Source organism: Ailuropoda melanoleuca, chromosome 16 (assembly GCF_002007445.2).
Source record: "Ailuropoda melanoleuca isolate Jingjing chromosome 16, ASM200744v2, whole genome shotgun sequence".
Lineage (NCBI taxonomy): Eukaryota > Metazoa > Chordata > Mammalia > Carnivora > Ursidae > Ailuropoda > Ailuropoda melanoleuca.
In genome coordinates, this window is record NC_048233.1 from 86890122 (window position 1) to 86906123 (window position 16002).

A 16002-nucleotide genomic window follows, 5' to 3' on the forward strand; every position below is an offset into this window, starting at 1 on the left:
AGGGGAAGTCTCGCTCCCTGGAAAGACTGTAGGGATCTGTACCTGAGAAGGGTCTGGAGTCTGGGTGGGGCTGATCCTGGAGTTCACCCCGGACCCTCCCACGCCTGCTGCCCCCTAAGCATGGATAGACGCGCATTCCTATAGGGGCCCAGCCCTTCCCTGACCTCCAGGCCCTGCAGCGAGTGAGGCTGCCTGCCCGCCCACTGGGCTAGGTCTCCGAGCTGCTGCACCTGCACCCAGACAGGGAGGTCCCTTTAAGCTCCTGGGGGTGGTGGGGTGGGTAGCTCCTGGCAGGGAACTCAGGGCTAGAGGCCTGGGGTGGGAACTCTCAGGGACTGGGATTCACCGGGCCCTGAGTGGGCAGCTCCCCAGAGACCCCTGGGCCCCTCTCAGGACTGGGATGCATTCCTATCACGATGGAGGCCTACTGGTAGGAGGTTTCCCAGTAAACAGGTCCCACCCTTTTCATGTGTCCTCAGGACCCAACCTGGCTTCTCTGAGTCCCCAGAAGTATCACATGTGAGGCCTCCAACTCTGCTTTTCTGGGATTCTTGGACTGGCTTAGCAGGGGTTGGGGGGAGAGTGTGGAAGGAGGGGGAGGGTGCACCCCAGGTTGGGAGCGGGAAAGGCAGGCACACCGACCTCCACCATCTGAAGCTCCTCTGCCTCCGGACATGCGGGGTCCTCTCTCTGTGGAGCAGTGACCTTGATGGAGAAGTAACTGGGACCGTTGGAAAGGGGAACATGGGAGCAGAGGCCTGGAGAGGCCAGGAGGAACGAGTCGGCCACCTGGCGGACTGGTCACCAAGAAGTGCACTTGGGGGTCAGCCCACCCCAGGGTGGTCCTGCAGCCCTTGCTTTGGGATGACCAGGGTAAGACAGAGCAAGTCCAGTGTCTGTGGGTAGAATGCCAGCCTCCAGGCAGGCCAGCAGGAGAGGCTGCAGGTACCGCCGCTCCCTGGATGGGCAGGCAGTTGGTTCCGTTAGCTACCTGCCCACTCCCTGCCCTTGCCCTGCCCTCTCCCTGCTTTCTGCAGACGGGGCCTGCCCTAGCCTGGGCCACTGGTGCCTCTGCCCTGGTCTCTCCTTGGGCCCATGTCGTGAGTAGGTTCCCCCAGAGCTTCCCTGCAATGGGGCTGGGATCCCAGGCTGGACACCTGGAGCCCAAGACGGGCCTCTCTGGGGACTGGCTGGAGGCAAGGGGGTAGGCAGAGAGCCTCTGGCCCGGTCCTAGTTGAGCTGTCTCCTGGGAGGGGCTCCAGCCTACTGCTGGGCAGTGAGGAGGTACCAGGCTTGGCACCTCTCGACAGGAAGCAGTCGGAGAGCAGCAGCCGCACCCAGGGAGCCTCTGTGTGGACACACTGTGTTCCTTCCAGGCAGGGCCTGTGTTAACCAGCACAAGGCCTGGCACTGAGCAGGCATGATGAAAACTGTTTCCGAGGGGAGCAGGGGGCCCTGAATGTTTGAGAAAGGGCATAGGCTGTAGCCAACAGGACAGTGTGGCTGACCAAATCTCCATTCGGTGGAGGGGTGGTTACCCTACTACCAGGAGAGGGAACACTCCAGAGGCGTGGACGGACCAGCCGGGAGAGGAGCACGGGTGTTGGGGTACAGACCAGTTTGGGTGGGTGGGCCACAGCATGGAAAGGCTGCCTTCTGGGCTGCCTGTCGCCGAAGGCGCCTCACCGTGGGGCAGGTGCAGGCAGGACAGACGGCAGGAGGCCTTGCTCAGTGCACAATATAAAACGTTTATTGATATACATTTTTTGTCTTTCATAAAACTTGCATTGGCTACACGGGGCCACTGTGCTTGGAGTTGGGCTGGGGTGGCCAGGTAGAGCCAATGCCCACTCCCGGGGCGGGGCTGGAGCCCAGAGACTCCTGGATAGTTGGCCAAGTTTGAGGACCAGGCGCACAGCAGTGCGGACACACTCTGTGCTCTGGGAGGCTGCCCAGGGGCTGGCCTGCATGGAGTCAGAGAAGAGAGTGACCTGCCCCAGCTGGCCGAGGCCCCCTCCTGTCCAGCTGCTTGCCATGACTGGAAACTCCCCCATTAAAGTCACCAGAGGATTTGGGGCGGGGATTTTGGGTGCAGAAAGATGGAACTACGAGGCAGGTTAGCCAGAACCTTCTTCCAGATAGCACCGTTTTGTTCAGGTTGGCTTGCCAGTACTGCCTCGAGGGGATGGAATGGAGAGAACCGATGCCCTGATGGGGGCGAAGCTGCTGCCCCAGGGGGCAGTGGTGCTGGCTGCGTCATTTTCAAGGAGAACTGATGGAAAGGGGCCGGAGGTGGACGGGGCCTAGGTGACCCCCTCCTCCTCTCCTTTCCCTACCAGCCTGGGAGGAGGAGGAGCCCCACCCCCTGGGGGCCACTTCCGAACCGTGGGCCTCTGGCCATGGAGGAGAATGGCTGGGGGAGCCTGTCGGGGCCGGAGCTCCTGTGTGCAGCCGGCTGCCCGGTCTTCTGGCCGGCCGCCCCTAGAGCCTCCAGCCCACGGAGGAGGAGGCGTGAGGGGCAGGAAGCAGACTTTCTTCCCTGCTTTTGGGCACCAGGGCAGCTGCCCAGCTCCTGTCCTGCGGCAGAGGGTCTCTGGAGGCCACGGCCCCTGCCGCCCTCCGGTACTGGCCTCTCAGGAGGCGTTCCCAGAGGGGCACTGCATCTCCATGGTGACCGTGTTGGGCGTGCCGCCCCCGGCCTCCCCCAGCTCGGCTCCGTCTCGCAGGGCCCGCTGGAAGACCACCCTGAGAGGTTCCCAGAGCCGCTGTGACTTGTCCCTCCCGGCCAGGAAGTAGACGACGGGCTTGGCGCTGCCGTGGATGCAGATGCATAGGTCGGTGACGTACTCCGGGAAGGGGGCCGGGATCTGGAAGACCCAGAAGAGGAACCAGTCGATCCCTAAGTAGATGGAGGACACGAGGAAAACGGAGACCACGGCCAGGACGACGTGGTTGAGCTTGGCCGAGCGCTGGCGCCGCCGGGCCCGGCATTCCACGTGCGCGGTGAGCAGCAGGCAGGGCAGCACCATGAGTGGGCAGAAGATGAGGAAAAGCAAGATGCCCAGGAAGGCGTCCATGGGCCTGCAGGCCCCGCCGGAGCCCCGGTGGGCCAGGAACACGCAGAAGTAGTTGTGGATGCTGGTGACCAGGAGCGACAGGGTCCAGAGCAGGGCGCACACCACGGCCGACAGGCGCTTGGGCCGACGGCGCCAGTACCAGACGGGGAAGATGACGGATAGGCAGCGCTCCGAGCTGATGGCGGGCAGGAGGCTCACGCCGGCGACAAAGGTGCAGAGTCCCAGGATCCTGGACACGGCGCGGATGTAGTCGGCGAATGTGCCCAGGAAGCCGCCCGTGTTCAGGATGGAGAACACGGCCTTGCTGAAGAGGTAGCCGACGTCGGCGCCGGCCAGGTGCAGGAAGTAGACGGAGAAGGGGCTCCTCTTGATGGAGAAGCCGAAAAACCAGAGGACCAGCCCGTTGCCCACCAGGCCGCACAGACAGAGGAGCAGGAAGATGTAGTTCATGACGGCGGGCGGTGGCAGCTTGGTGATCTGCTCGATGGTCAGGAAACCGCGGCTGTAGAGCTCCGGGGCCTCGCTCACGTCAGGACACATCTGGGCAGGTGCAGAGGGGGAGACACCTGTGATGCGGGCCAGGCCCCACCCCCAAACCTGCACCTGTGTCCAGGCGTGCTGGTCCTGATCACAGGCTGGAAAGCGTCACCGGCTCTGGAACAATGAGCTGGCTGTCACCAGAGCAGAAGTCACCCCTGCTCCCACATAGTGCCCCCACTCTGTGTCCCAGAGTCTGCGGCTAGCAGCCTAGGGGAGTGACAGTGAAAACAGTCCCTAATAAAGGCCCAGGACTGCCCACCTGTCAGAATAGACTCTGGTCAAAAGGTGTTCGTGTCATGAAAGATACGGAACAACGGAGGAACCTTTCCAGATTGAAGGAGAATGGAGAGCCGTGGCCAACGAAGGCGACGCCGTATCCCAGATTTTAGAGTGGCCCTTACGGTTGCTGCGAAGGATATTAGCGGGGTGCCGGGGAAGCGTGCGTCTGGACCGTGTGTCCTCGTGCTGCACCGACGTTAGATTTTCCTGAGCAGGAGGAGGCTGTCTACCGGAAGGGCCTTGTTCTCAGAGGCTCCAGGCTATTTGGGGGCACAGGGGCTTGGTGTCTGCAATTTACTTTCCAACAGTTCTGGGAAAGGGTCTATCATGAGACGCATAGAGAGAAAGCGCAGGCGGCAAAGGTTACCAGCTGGTGAAGGACGCGTGTGTCTGTGCTGCGCTGTCCTTGCACATTTTCTGTACATTTGCCGTTTTTCACTCCAAAATGTGAAAATATTTATTTAAAAAAATAGAATAAAGTAATTGATTGAAAAAAGTGGACCTTGGCCCTAGCTGGAGTGGGAACCTGTCCATAGCGCCATCAGAGAGACCTGGCGACTCAGAGGCGGTCCTCTGCAGGGCCGGGTGACCCTGGCTTTCTGGATCATGAGGGATCTGGATGCGGCCCAGGGCCCCCCTGTGGAGACAGAGACTCTTGGGGCGGCTCTGCGGAAGCACTTTGATACGTGAACGATCTGTCTGACAGGGTGCACCGCGCTGAGTATCTTGCCTGTAAGGTTGGGGCTGGGGATGAATACGTGAAGCTGGGCCAGGTGCAAGAAACTTCGGGGGGGGGTGCAAGCTGGAGAGCCCCTGTCCTGAGCAAAGCGGGCAGCTGCTCTGCTCCAGCTGGTGGATGCTGGGGGTGGGGAGGGGGGGGCGGTTGGAACGGGACTGTGGGCTGAGTGGCCCGTTATCCTTTCCCCCCTCCCCAGAGAAACTAGAACCCTAGATTATAACGTGAACACCCTGATCTTTAAATGTTCACATTTAAAAAACATTGTGTGGGCCAAACATAACACATCTACAAGCTGGATTCGTTCTCAGGCTGTCATTTTGACCTCCCATTCCAAGCGACGAGGCTGCCCAGAGCCCAGCAGACATCACTAGTGCATCCCAGCACTCCTCACAGAACCTGGACCTGACACCTCCCCCTGCCCCCCCGTCTAATGCTGGGTATCGGTTCCCATTGCTCATGAATCTCCCCCAAAAGAAAACAAACAGAAAGGTTCTTGAGGCTGGAACATTCTGCCACCTTCCAGATGGCCCCCAGCTTTGCCAGATACTTCATAACGGGGGGAGGGTGCTTCTGTCAAGGGAGCCTGCAAGCAGAGCCCGGAGGTGTTGGCCAAACTTTGGGGAGACTGTGGCGTCGGGGCAAGCACACTGAGGGGGTCTTATTCACCCCCCGTCATCCCCTAGGCACATTTATTGGCTCAGCATTTCTGTCAACCCCCAAACCCCTTAGCTTGCTTTTTCCTCAGCCTTTCCTGTTGGTGGCTTTCACCACTCCAGGCCACGGAGCAGTGGTCCGCGAGACCCAGTGCCCAGACAAGCCCACGCTGAGGGGTCACTCAGAGCGCCTCGCAGGCTGGAAGAAGTCTGCAATGCCCTCCTCGGAGTGGGAGCGGGAGGGCCGGCTGAGTCACCGGGCGTGTAGCTGCCACGCCGGCCGCATAGAATGCCTGCTCTGGGGCCCGGCCCCTCCCTGGGCTCTGTCTTTTCTCTGGGGATTGCTGGAGACTTCGCCCAGTCAGTCCCATCTCTGCCTCCCATGGCTGCTGCTCCACAGTGGTCACTAGGGGAGAAGGCCAAGGGCTGCAGGCCCTGGGCAAGAGTCCAGGCTCTGACAGCCCACGGAATGGGAGAATATATTTGCAAAGGACACCACAGATAAAGGACTGGTATCCAAGATCTACAAAGAACTTCTCAAACTCAATACACGAGAAACAAATAAACAAATCATAAAATGGGCAGAAGATATGAACAGACACTTTTCCAATGAAGACATACAAATGGCTAACAGACACATGAAAAAATGTTCAAAATCATTAGCCATCAGGGAAATTCAAATCAAAACCACACTGAGATACCACCTTACGCCAGTTAGAATGGCAAAGATAGACAAGGCAAGAAACAACAATTGTTGGAGAGGATGTGGAGAAAGGGGATCCCTCCTACATTGTTGGTGGGAATGCAAGTTGGTACAGCCACTCTGGAAAACAGTGTGGAGGTCCCTTAAAAAGTTAAAAATTGAACTACCCTATGACCCAGCCATTGCACTACTGGGTGTTTACCCCAAAGATACAGACGTAGTAAAGAGAAGGGCCATATGCACCCCAATGTTCATAGCTGCATTGTCCACAATAGCCAAATCATGGAAGGAGCCGAGATGCCCTTCAACAGATGACTGGATTAAGAAGCTGTGGTCCATATATACAATGGAATATTACTCAGCTATCAGAAAGAACGAATTCTCAACATTTGCTGCAACATGGACGGCACTGGAGGAGATAATGCTAAGTGAAATAAGTCAAGCAGAGAAAGACAATTATCATATGATTTCTCTCATCTATGGAACATAAGAACTAGGATGATCGGTAGGGGAAGAAAGGGATAAAGAAAAGGGGGGTAATCAGAAGGGGGAATGAAACATGAGAGACTATGGACTATGAGAAACAAACTGAAGACTTCAGAGGGGAGGGGGTGGGGGAATGGGATAGACTGGTGATGGGTAGTAAGGAGGGCACCTATTGCATGGTGCACTGGGTGTTATACGCAACTAATGGAGCATCAAACTTTACATCGGAATCCGGGGATGTACTGTATGGTGATTAACATAATATAATAAAATAAAATTAAAAAAAAAAAAATGTGCCCTCAAACTTCTGGATCTTTACTAATCTTGTAGGTGAAAATGTTATTTTAGTGTACTTTTTAAAAATAAACTTTTTTAGAACAGTTTTAGACATACAAAAAAAAAAAAAAGAGTCCAGGCTCTGTTCCGACTTCTGGGCTCATCCCAGTCAAGTTACCCCGCTGTCGTGAGCCTCAGTTTCCTCAAATGTGGATGAGGTTGTACTAGATAAAACGTCCTTCCAACTTGGAGAATGTTTTCCCAGGATTTAGAAGGGAATTCCAGAATTTTCAAGGAGCTCAGAGAAGTGGGGGGCTGGGAAGGGCAGAAGGGCTGGGTTGGCCTGATGCTGTGTCAGGGTCTCGGCCACGGCTGGTGCCTGCACAGAAACTGTGACTACCAGACCCTGGCCTTGAACAGCATGGGCAGGGTGGTCCAGAGCCGGTGGGGCTCTGTGGGGCCCATGACATCAGGGCCACCTTGGAGCCAGCTTCTTGGGGCCTCTGGCAGGGCCTGGCTGTGGGACATAGCTGACCACCCATCTCTGCAGGGAAGATACAGAACAAGGCTGCTCGAGGTGGTAACAGCTCGCAGGGTGTGTGTGGGGAAGGGATTCAAGGCTGATGAGGATACTGGCGATCCGGGGGGCCCCTGAAACCAGACCCAGGCCACATAGCCCAGAGGGTCTGCTGCCCACCTATGAGTCCTGAGACAGAGGATGGGCCTGGGTGGCAGAGTTTAGGAGAAGGAGAAGCTGGGCTGAGCTTGCCTCTCCTGCCACACCCGGCCCCGCCGTGCCCAGAGCCCCCTCTGCTGCCTGGCAACACTTGCCTTGCTCCGGCCGCCAGGATGGGCCTCCCAGGAACAGTTCCCCACCATCTCCAGGCCTGGTGAGTCCAGATTCCTCACGGCTCCGCCCCCGTGTGCCGGCCCGCACACCTACCCTGGCGAAGGCAGAAAGAGTAGCGTCAGGGCAGCGGTGCTCCCCAGCCGGCCAGAAAGCCCCTCCACCTTGCAGACCCCTGTTCCCAGCGCCCACGGCTCTTGCCTTAGAGGCAAGGCAGACAGGCAAGCCCCTGGCTCCCTCAGGGCTGTACGGGAGGCACAGGGACTGTCCTTCGGGTTCCTGGGCGGGTTGCGCCTGCACGCGCTGCCCCCTCCTGCCTGGGTTCCTCATTCACCCCTTCATCACCGCCTAGATGTGCACTGCTGCTTGCTGGGGGAGAAGCCCCTCTCCTCACCCCTTCATCACCGCCTAGATGCGCACTGCTGCTTGCTGGGGGAGAAGCCCCTCTCCTCACCCCTTCTTGCTTGATCTGTGAGATTTCTGAAGCCAGATGGCTTCTGGGGACACGCATTTATGCCCACGCACGTTTGCTGTGTACCTCCTTTGTGCCAGCCCACGGGGGCACAGGGCTTCCCGGCAGTCAGTCCCAGCAGCTTGGTCGGGCCCCGTGTTTGTAACTCGCTAAGGTGTCGGGTCTTTCCACAACAGGTGACTGCAAGGCAGGACAGCCTGGTCACCATCAGTATCACTGACACCATCTCCAACTCCTGGGACACTGACTCCCCGCCAGGAGCTGGACACTGTGCCAGCCAGCCAGTGGCCATCGCCGCACTTGGTCCTCATTGCCGGCTATGAGGCAGGAGTCCTCACTCCCCTGTGACGGGGCCCATGGAGGTACGGTCACCTGCCCAGGCCCCGCGGGAACATTGCATCCACCGCAGTGTGGAGACTGAGTATCACTGAGCCCAGAGGGGCTGCAGAGGCAGGGGCAGCTGGAGGGAGCAGGCCGGGGGGGCACCGTGGCGGCCCCGGCTCCGGGCTGGTGGACAGGCAGCAGTACTTGGCCGGGCCTGCAGGTCAGGAGGCCTGGAAGGGGTGATGGCCCCGGGGAGAGGCGCATCCCTGCCTGACGGAGACAGCTCCACCCTGGCCAGGCAGAGCTCATTGGTCCACGTGCCCCAGGTCCCCTTCGAATGGACTCCTGTCCCCCAATCTGAGCCCTGCCTCAGCAGGCAAGCACCTAGCCTTCCTACTGTGCAGGTGGGGAAACTGAGGCCGAGCTGCAGGCCGTGGTCCTGCCCTCCTCCCGGAGGGAATGCTGGGCTGCTCTGCCGGACTCCCCTGGAATTCCTTCCCGGCCCGCCGTGGCCGTGTGTCCCTCTGCACCCCTAGCCAGGGCAGGATCCAGGCAGGCACACCTGCCATTGTCGGGGAAGGGTGGCCAAGAGTGTCTCACTGCCCTCCCGGCCTGGCTGCCTAGAGCACCCTTTGGGCCCACGCTTGGATCGTGCGGCTGTGTGCCTTGCTGTGTGGGCGAGTGCACATGTGTGCCTGGCGTGTGGGTCACAGCGCGGCATGCGGTGACAGTGGGGTGGCAGCAGCGCCCCAGGTGGCTGTCCGTGGGGTGGGAGCCCTTGTGCTCCAGAGGAAGTGGGCAAGTCCGGTGTGTGTGCAGTGTGTGCGTGCAGAGAGCGGGTGCCACCAAGTGTGTGTCTCGAGCCCCACACCCCCTCCATACATCATCTTGCTTCCAGCCGGGCCACTGGCCCCACGGCCTTGGACAGGCCTCCCCGCAGGCTGGGACTTGCCCAAGCTCTCCCCCTGCAACCACAAGCTACCGGCCTCTCCCCCATCCCTGCTGGTCCCCTTTGCCCCCCCCCCAACGCTCCTGCTCTACTTGGTGGCCATTCTGGTTGCACACCACCCCTAGGCCTGGGCCCTCGAGGACGTCCTGACTGCGAGCCTTGCCCTTTCACCTCAGCCAAACTAGACTCCCACAGTACCCAGATGCCCCCCAGGGGCAGCCAGCTGGGGTCAGGCACGAAGTCAGGGCCCCTCACTCACCCTGCTGTTTGCGTCCATGGGTGGGTGTCCCTAGTGTGTCTCTGAGCTCTCCTGATGCCCTGCCACGGGCAGTCTGAAAGGCTCCTGCACTCACGCAGAGACCTGGAAGCCAGGGAATCCCAGATGGGCCCTGAGAAGACGTGTGTGTGGCGTGTGTGAGCGTGGGTGAGTGTGTGCGCTCCTTGGGTTGGGATCTGGCTTCTGCTAAAGCAGGCACGAACAGCCGTCAGCTCCGGGCACTCCTGACCCGCCCTGCAGAGCACCAGGCCTCAAAGGGCTCTGGCCACCTGTCTGCCTCCTCTCCTTCCACCCCCCCCCCCACAACCCAGCCAGACGCTTGCTGGTGACAGGTGAGGCTGTCCTCCAGGAGGCCCAGGTGGGCACAGACTGCCATCCCCCAACCCTCTCCTCCCAGCTGTCACTGGTCTGCCCCCCACCCGAGGGAGGCTGCATTTCCCATTCCAGGGTCTGAGGTCCCCTGCTAACAGCTCAGCTGGAAGAGGCTAATCTGGGGACGGCAGGTGCCGTCTGCAGGGGACAGGGTGGGATGCAGGCGCTCTGTGTCCTGTGCCCGAGCTCAGAGCCACTGCAAGCAGGCAGGGCAGCAGGCGCGCCTGTGAACAGTGGGAGCCATCTCTCTGCACTTGGGACGTGGCCGGCTGGGTGTTCCCTTCCCGCCCCAGAAAGCCGACTTGGATGGCTGGTGTGGGTGGGGGTAGGGACAGAGGGGAGCCCCCTCCCTCCGCCAGGAGGACAGAGCAGGAGTTGGAAGTAGGGGACAGCGTGGGGGTCAGGCACTGCCAGCGTGCCAAGGCCTACCACCCAGGACGGGGGTGCTCAGAGCCTGGGGAGTGTGCCAGAGTTCTCCCTGGAGACCCAGGGCTTCTGCTCAGAGCCACGCGATTTCTGGGGGCCAAGTGCTCTGACAGCGCCCACCTCGTTCTCCCTCCCTGCCCGGCCTTCTCCCTGCAGCCCTGGTTGCCAGAACACCCTCCCCTGGGCCCCGGGCCCCCACACAGCTACCTGCAGCTGTCCTGACCTTCCGCGGTCTCTCCTTCGTGGAGCGCGACACCCGCCTCTGGCTGTGGATCCCGGGGCAGCAGGCCAGCACAGAGCAGTGCCCGGAGCCTCGGAAGAGGCGAGCTCAGAGTGGAGGACAGCCCTTGCCTGCCTGCCTGCCTGCCTGCCTGCCTGTGGAGGAGATGGCCTGAGGAGCAGAACCCGCCCCAAACCCAATTCCAGGCCCGGAGGGAGGGGGACAGGGAGGAGGAGGGGGGAGGGGCTGAGCCAGAGCTGGGATGAAGCTTCGGGAAGGAATGCCCCCGCTCAGGAGCAACCCCCCCCCCCAGCCTCACTGGGAACTCATCTCCCCGCCTGGTGACGTCATGTTGGCCAGAGCACTGCTGCCGGAGTCCAGCTGTTAATCTCCTTCCCGTCCTGCAGCTCCTCAGGGCTGCCCTGGAGAAAGAACTGGGCTGTGCACTTGCTTGGTTCCTTCCTTCTGCTCCCACTGGTCATTTTGGGGGTGCGCAGGCCCAGGAGGGACAGTCCCCACCCAGTTGTTGAAATGTATTCGGAGGCTGTTACAGAGAAGCCAGGAGGTAGCAAGGTGAGGGGTCCATGGAGGGAGTGCTACCCAGGGGCCACCCCATCCCCTTTCCCACCTGGAATCTGCCCAAGGCCCCATGCTGGCGTATGGAACCAGGAACCCCCTTTTCCCGGCCCTAATAGCAATCAGATGGCGCAAGTGGAAAATCACAGCTCTTGCCTGGGGGAGGAGGGGTGCGGTCGATGGGCTATGCGTGCCTGCTCGTTGGGGGATGAGTCAGGCTTCCCCCCTACTCTGCGAGCCTTCTCAGGGTCCTGGGGCAGTGAGCCAAAGCCTGAAGGGGGATGCAGGAGCCCCAGGGGTGGCTGTGAGGACAAGTGGCTTCCCAGAGAGCCACCCGGGAAGGCCCCCCCTTGCCCTGCGCCAACTTTCTCATGGCCCCGGGAGCCCAAGGGAATTCCCCTCAGTGCTTTCCCTGTGGGAGCAAATGGTGCCCAGATTGGGGGTGGGGTGGGCATCGGGAAGAGAACCCAGAAATAGAGCTTCCCTCACACCTGCCCTGGGACCTCCAGGCCTCTTGCCCCTGGAGGAACCTGATGTCCCCACTCAAGTGCAAATCTCAGAGCCGAGGGGGTAGCCTAGGTCTGTTCCCTGCAGGGTCCAGCTGGCCTTCCGGGGCCTTTGTTTTTAGGGAGAGCGTGAGGGGAGGGCTCTAGAATACTGAAGCTCATGGCCACGCCCAGGACTGAGAGAGGCTGGGCAGAGAGCAGGCAGCGGTGACCCTCCGCTCCTCTCCTAGGGCAGGCCAGCTGGGGCCCAGCTGGGCTGCTTGTTTACGTGGGGAGGCCAGGGGGAGGGGGGAGGCCGGGGGAGGCCGAATCCAGGCAAGTTCCAATCGTAATTGCATTTGGACACTTAAAAGGAATCGTGTGAAGTGGGCTGCAGCTCTGAAGTCCGAGCCTTATTTGGTCTGGAAATTGGTTTCTTTCAAAACTAATGAGAGGTGCTTGTAAATGGGAATGCCATCCTTGGCCTGTGTTTGCTGGGTCCGCTTGCCACCCAGCGTCCCCAGGCGGTGTCCCCGCGTGGAGCAGCACGTCAGGGCTGTGGGGGACAGGTCCGGAGGCCGGGCTCCGGCAGGGACCGTGAGAGCGCCCCAGTTGGGCTGGCACCCGAAACCACGGCCTCAGGCTCCGTGTGTGGGCCTGGCGGCATTCACCCACTGAAGCCCACCCTCCCGCCACAAGGTGTAGGACTCAGTGCTGAGGTGACAGGGCCACAGTCCCGGCTCCCTGGCATCCTATCCTCACGCTCGGAACCGCCACCGCCCTGCCCTCTTTCCAGTAGAGCAGAACTTTATTTTTAATCGTCCCCTGCCACGGGTCCCACCACACCCCACCCCACGCCCCCTCCCGAGGGTGCAGGCCAGGACCCTCCTCTGCTGGGGTCCCTGGGGGCAGGAGGCAGGGTCTGGCAGGGCTAGCTCCCTACAGGGCCCTTCTGGGGTCCCCCATTGCCCTGCTGCTTCTGGGTCAGGGGTGGGGTGTGGAACAGCCCTCCTGAGGCCCCTCCCGTGGCCCCTCCAAGCCTGTGACATTGTACCCCCCCCCCCCAGGGAGAGTTCTGCTCCTACAGGTATTTACTGAGCGTATGCTAAGTGCTGGGCACTGGGCCCCAGGCTCATGAATCAGACAGTCTCTCCCTCAGGGAGTGGAAGTTAGGCAGGACGGCTCAGAATCTGATGACCCAAAGGTGTGAAACCACACCTGGATAGGAGGCCAGGTAGGTCAGGGTGGCTTCTCTGAGGAGGGGACGGTGGAGCCCACAGGAATGGGCAGGAGTGACTCTGGTAAGAAGGGGACAGGAGGGATCCCCAGCAGAGGAAATGGCATGAGCAAAGGCCCTGGGGCAGGGAGGCATGTGGTACAGGGGAGTTGGGGTAGAGGAGACCCCAGCCACCAGGCAGCTCTGAACGGCCCCTCCGGGCCCAGGACCTGGCCCTCCTTGTGCTGACCTCACCTTTCTACTGCCATTTGTGCCATGTGCTCGGAGGACAAGTGCAGCACTGACAGTGACAACCACAGCTGCCCCCTCCTGCGGCCTGTGAGCCAGGGCCTGCCTTAGCTCATCATTCAGTCCTCACAGCATCCCCTGTTGTACAGATTCATTCAACATGTATGTACTGAGCCCTTACAGTGTGCCAGGGACTGTGCTAGGCTCTGGGAATCCACTGATTAATGAGACAGATAGTGATCCTTGCTTGCAAGATGCCCAGACCCTAGAAATGAGGAAACTGAGGCCCAAGGAGCAACTCTGTGTTTCCTTTTCACACCTATACCCCCCCCCCCGCAGGACCTGAGCCGGGGATGGGGGTCCACTTCATCTCTGCATCCCCAGCACTGGGCGTGGAGGTGTTGGGATATGAGGAGAGGTCCAGAGCCCTGGGATCGAGTCCTGGCTTTGCCTCTGATGAACCGAGAAAACCAGGCCTCAGTTTCCCCAGCTGTACTGTGGAGCGGTGGTGGGGGACTTGATGATACCTCTGCTCCATTCCCCCTGCTCACCCTTCACTCCAGCTCTACTAGGCTGGTTCTTCTCTTTTCTTAGCAGGGCGACTGAGATATATTTCACGTATCAAACAATTCACTTCTTTAAAGTGTACAGTGGTTCCGTATATTCAGAGTTGTGCAGCCATCACCACAATCTCATTAGGGAACATTCTGTCACCCCCAGAAGAAACCTGGTACCTGTGAGCAGTCACTCCACATCCCCCTCCCCAGCCCCTGGTGACCACGAACCTACTGTCTGTCTCCATGGATTTGCCCTATTCTGGACATTTCATAGAAGCGGATCCACACACTTAGTGGTCTTTTGTATCTTATTTATTCCACTCAGCTAAAGTCTTCAAGGTTCATCCACATTGTGGCACATGCCAGGGCTGTGTCCCTTTATATGGTGATAGGCTGGTTCCTTAGGGCCGTGTCCTCTAGGACCTGTTCTCTTCCACTTGACTAAGATCTTCCAGGAGACAAGACCAGTGTAGGCTTGGCCTTTGCCCTTTTGGTTTCAGTTCTGGCGATTTAAAAAAAGGTCTCTCCGGGGGCGCCTGGGTGGCACAGCGGTTAAGCGTCTGCCTTCGGCTCAGGGCGTGATCCCGGCGTTCCGGGATCGAGTCCCACCATCAGGCTCCTCTGCTAGGAGCCTGCTTCTTCCTCTCCCACTCCCCCTGCTTGTGTTCCCTCTCTCGCTGGCTGTCTCTATCTCTGTCGAATAAACAAATAAAAAATCTTAAAAAAAAAAAAAAAGGTCTCTCCGAGGTTTAGCTCGCTTTCCTGTTGGACAAGGGTGAGTGGGGCACCCTCCTCCTCCACTCTCCCCTTCTCCAACCAGGCTGGACCATCAGTGATGGAAAGTGTATCTTGGGAATCTGTGCAGAAGCCTACATTCTCCTTTGTCCTGCATGTGGGAGATTATTCATTTGTTCATTCATGTGTTTCTTCATCCACCCATCCACCCATCCGTCTACCCATCCATCATCCACCCATGCACCCATCCACCCACCCATCCATGTATCTACCCATCCATCCATCCACCCACCCACCCATCCATCCATCATCTACACACCACCCATCATTCATCCATCATTCATCATCCATCCACCCATCACCCATCCACTTACCCATCCACCCATCCATCCATCCACCCATCAACTCACCCATCCACCCATCCATCCATCATCCACACACCACCCATCATCCATCATACATCATCCATTCATCCATCCATCCATCCATCCATCCATTTTTATCTACATTTAACACATATTTACTGAACACCAACAATGGTGCTAGAAAGAAATAATGGATAAACGAGAACAGGAGGAGGGGAAGGTAGCTGATAAAAGAAACAAATGAACACAAGAATTCCAACTGAGATCCATGCAGTGCTGAGAATGAACAAGGATGGCGATAGAGAATGACATGGTGAGAGAGTGGGGAGGTGTGATGTAAGCCTAAAGTGTTGACATCCTTCTTCTTTTTTTTTTTTTTCGATTTTATTTATTTATTTGACAGAGATAGAGACAGCCAGCGAGAGAGGGAACACAAGCAGGCGGAGTGGGAGAGGAAGAAGCAGGCTCATAGCAGAAGAGCCTGATGGGGCTCGATCCCAGAACGCTAGGATCACGCCCTGAGCCGAAGGCAGACGCTTAACCGCTGTGCCACCCAGGCGCCCCTGACATCCTTCTAATACCCAGGTCTGGCAGTATGTGACCTTAGCAAAAGAGATTTTGCAGATGTGATAAGCTTAGGATCTTGAGATAGAAGAAAATCCTGGATCATCTGGGTGAGCTGGCATAATCACAAGGTCCTTATAAGAGGGAAGCAGGAGGCTGAGAGTGATGCGTGATCACTGGAGTTGGTGGGGGAGATGAGTCATGAGGTGTGATCCCTGGGGTCAGGGGGAGAGGCTAATGAACATGACTAATGAACTAATGATGACTAATGAACATGAATATGAAAAGGGACCTTGAGCTAAGGATTGAGGTGGCTCCTAAAGATTGTAAAAGACAAGGAAATGGGGTCTCCCCTAGGTGCTCCAGAAGGGACTGGCCTTGCCTCCTCCTTGACGTTAGGTTTCTGATCTCTAGAACTACAAGGGAATAAATATTTGTTGTTTTAAGCCTCTGAGTTTGTGGCCCTTTGTTGCAGCAGCCATTGGGAAGGAATGTAGGTGGTAGACAGCTCTGGAAGCTCTTTCTGCTTGAATGAGACCTGCAGCATCTGGGATAAGAATAGCAGGTGCAAAAGCCCTGAGGTAGTAAGGATTTGGTGTGTTAGCAGAACAGAAA

General features: G+C 58.6%; 1 protein-coding gene across 7 annotated transcripts; it reads right to left on the bottom strand.

Annotated features, from left to right (window-relative positions):
- Positions 1-1728: 1728 nt before the first annotated feature.
- MRGPRF (MAS related GPR family member F) lies at positions 1729-11486 on the bottom strand. Of its 7 annotated transcripts, none has more exons than XM_019793574.2 (5): positions 11269-11486; positions 10960-11062; positions 10628-10795; positions 7585-7692; positions 1729-3617 (listed from the first exon to the last, which is right to left on the bottom strand). In XM_019793574.2, the coding sequence occupies exons 1-5, from the start codon at positions 11289-11291 to the stop codon at positions 2634-2636; spliced, it is 1386 nt and encodes a 461-aa protein (XP_019649133.2). In that variant the 5' UTR covers positions 11292-11486; the 3' UTR covers positions 1729-2633. The 7 variants fall into 7 exon arrangements, with proteins under 7 accessions (XP_019649133.2, XP_019649131.1, XP_034501421.1 ...); XM_019793572.2 differs by lacking the exons at positions 10960-11062; positions 11269-11486 and adding exons at positions 8139-8252; positions 9605-9706 and having other exon boundaries at positions 7585-7697; positions 10628-10914; XM_034645530.1 differs by lacking the exons at positions 10960-11062; positions 11269-11486 and adding an exon at positions 8139-8252 and having other exon boundaries at positions 7585-7697; positions 10644-10914.
- Positions 11487-16002: the final 4516 nt, after the last annotated feature.

What these genes read in the sequence shown, in the direction of transcription:
- MRGPRF (XM_019793574.2), bottom strand. Translation starts at nt 11,291, where the DNA reads ATGGGGCCTTGGGCAGATTCCAG. An exon ending in GGGCCTTGGGCAGATTCCAG is followed by an intron (nt 11,063 to 11,268) that starts GTGGGAAAGGGG and finishes TTCTTTCTCCAG; the next exon opens with GGCAGCCCTGAGGAGCTGCA. An exon ending in ATCCTGGCGGCCGGAGCAAG is followed by an intron (nt 3,618 to 7,584) that starts GCAAGTGTTGCC and finishes GCACCTGCCCAG; the next exon opens with ATGTGTCCTGACGTGAGCGA.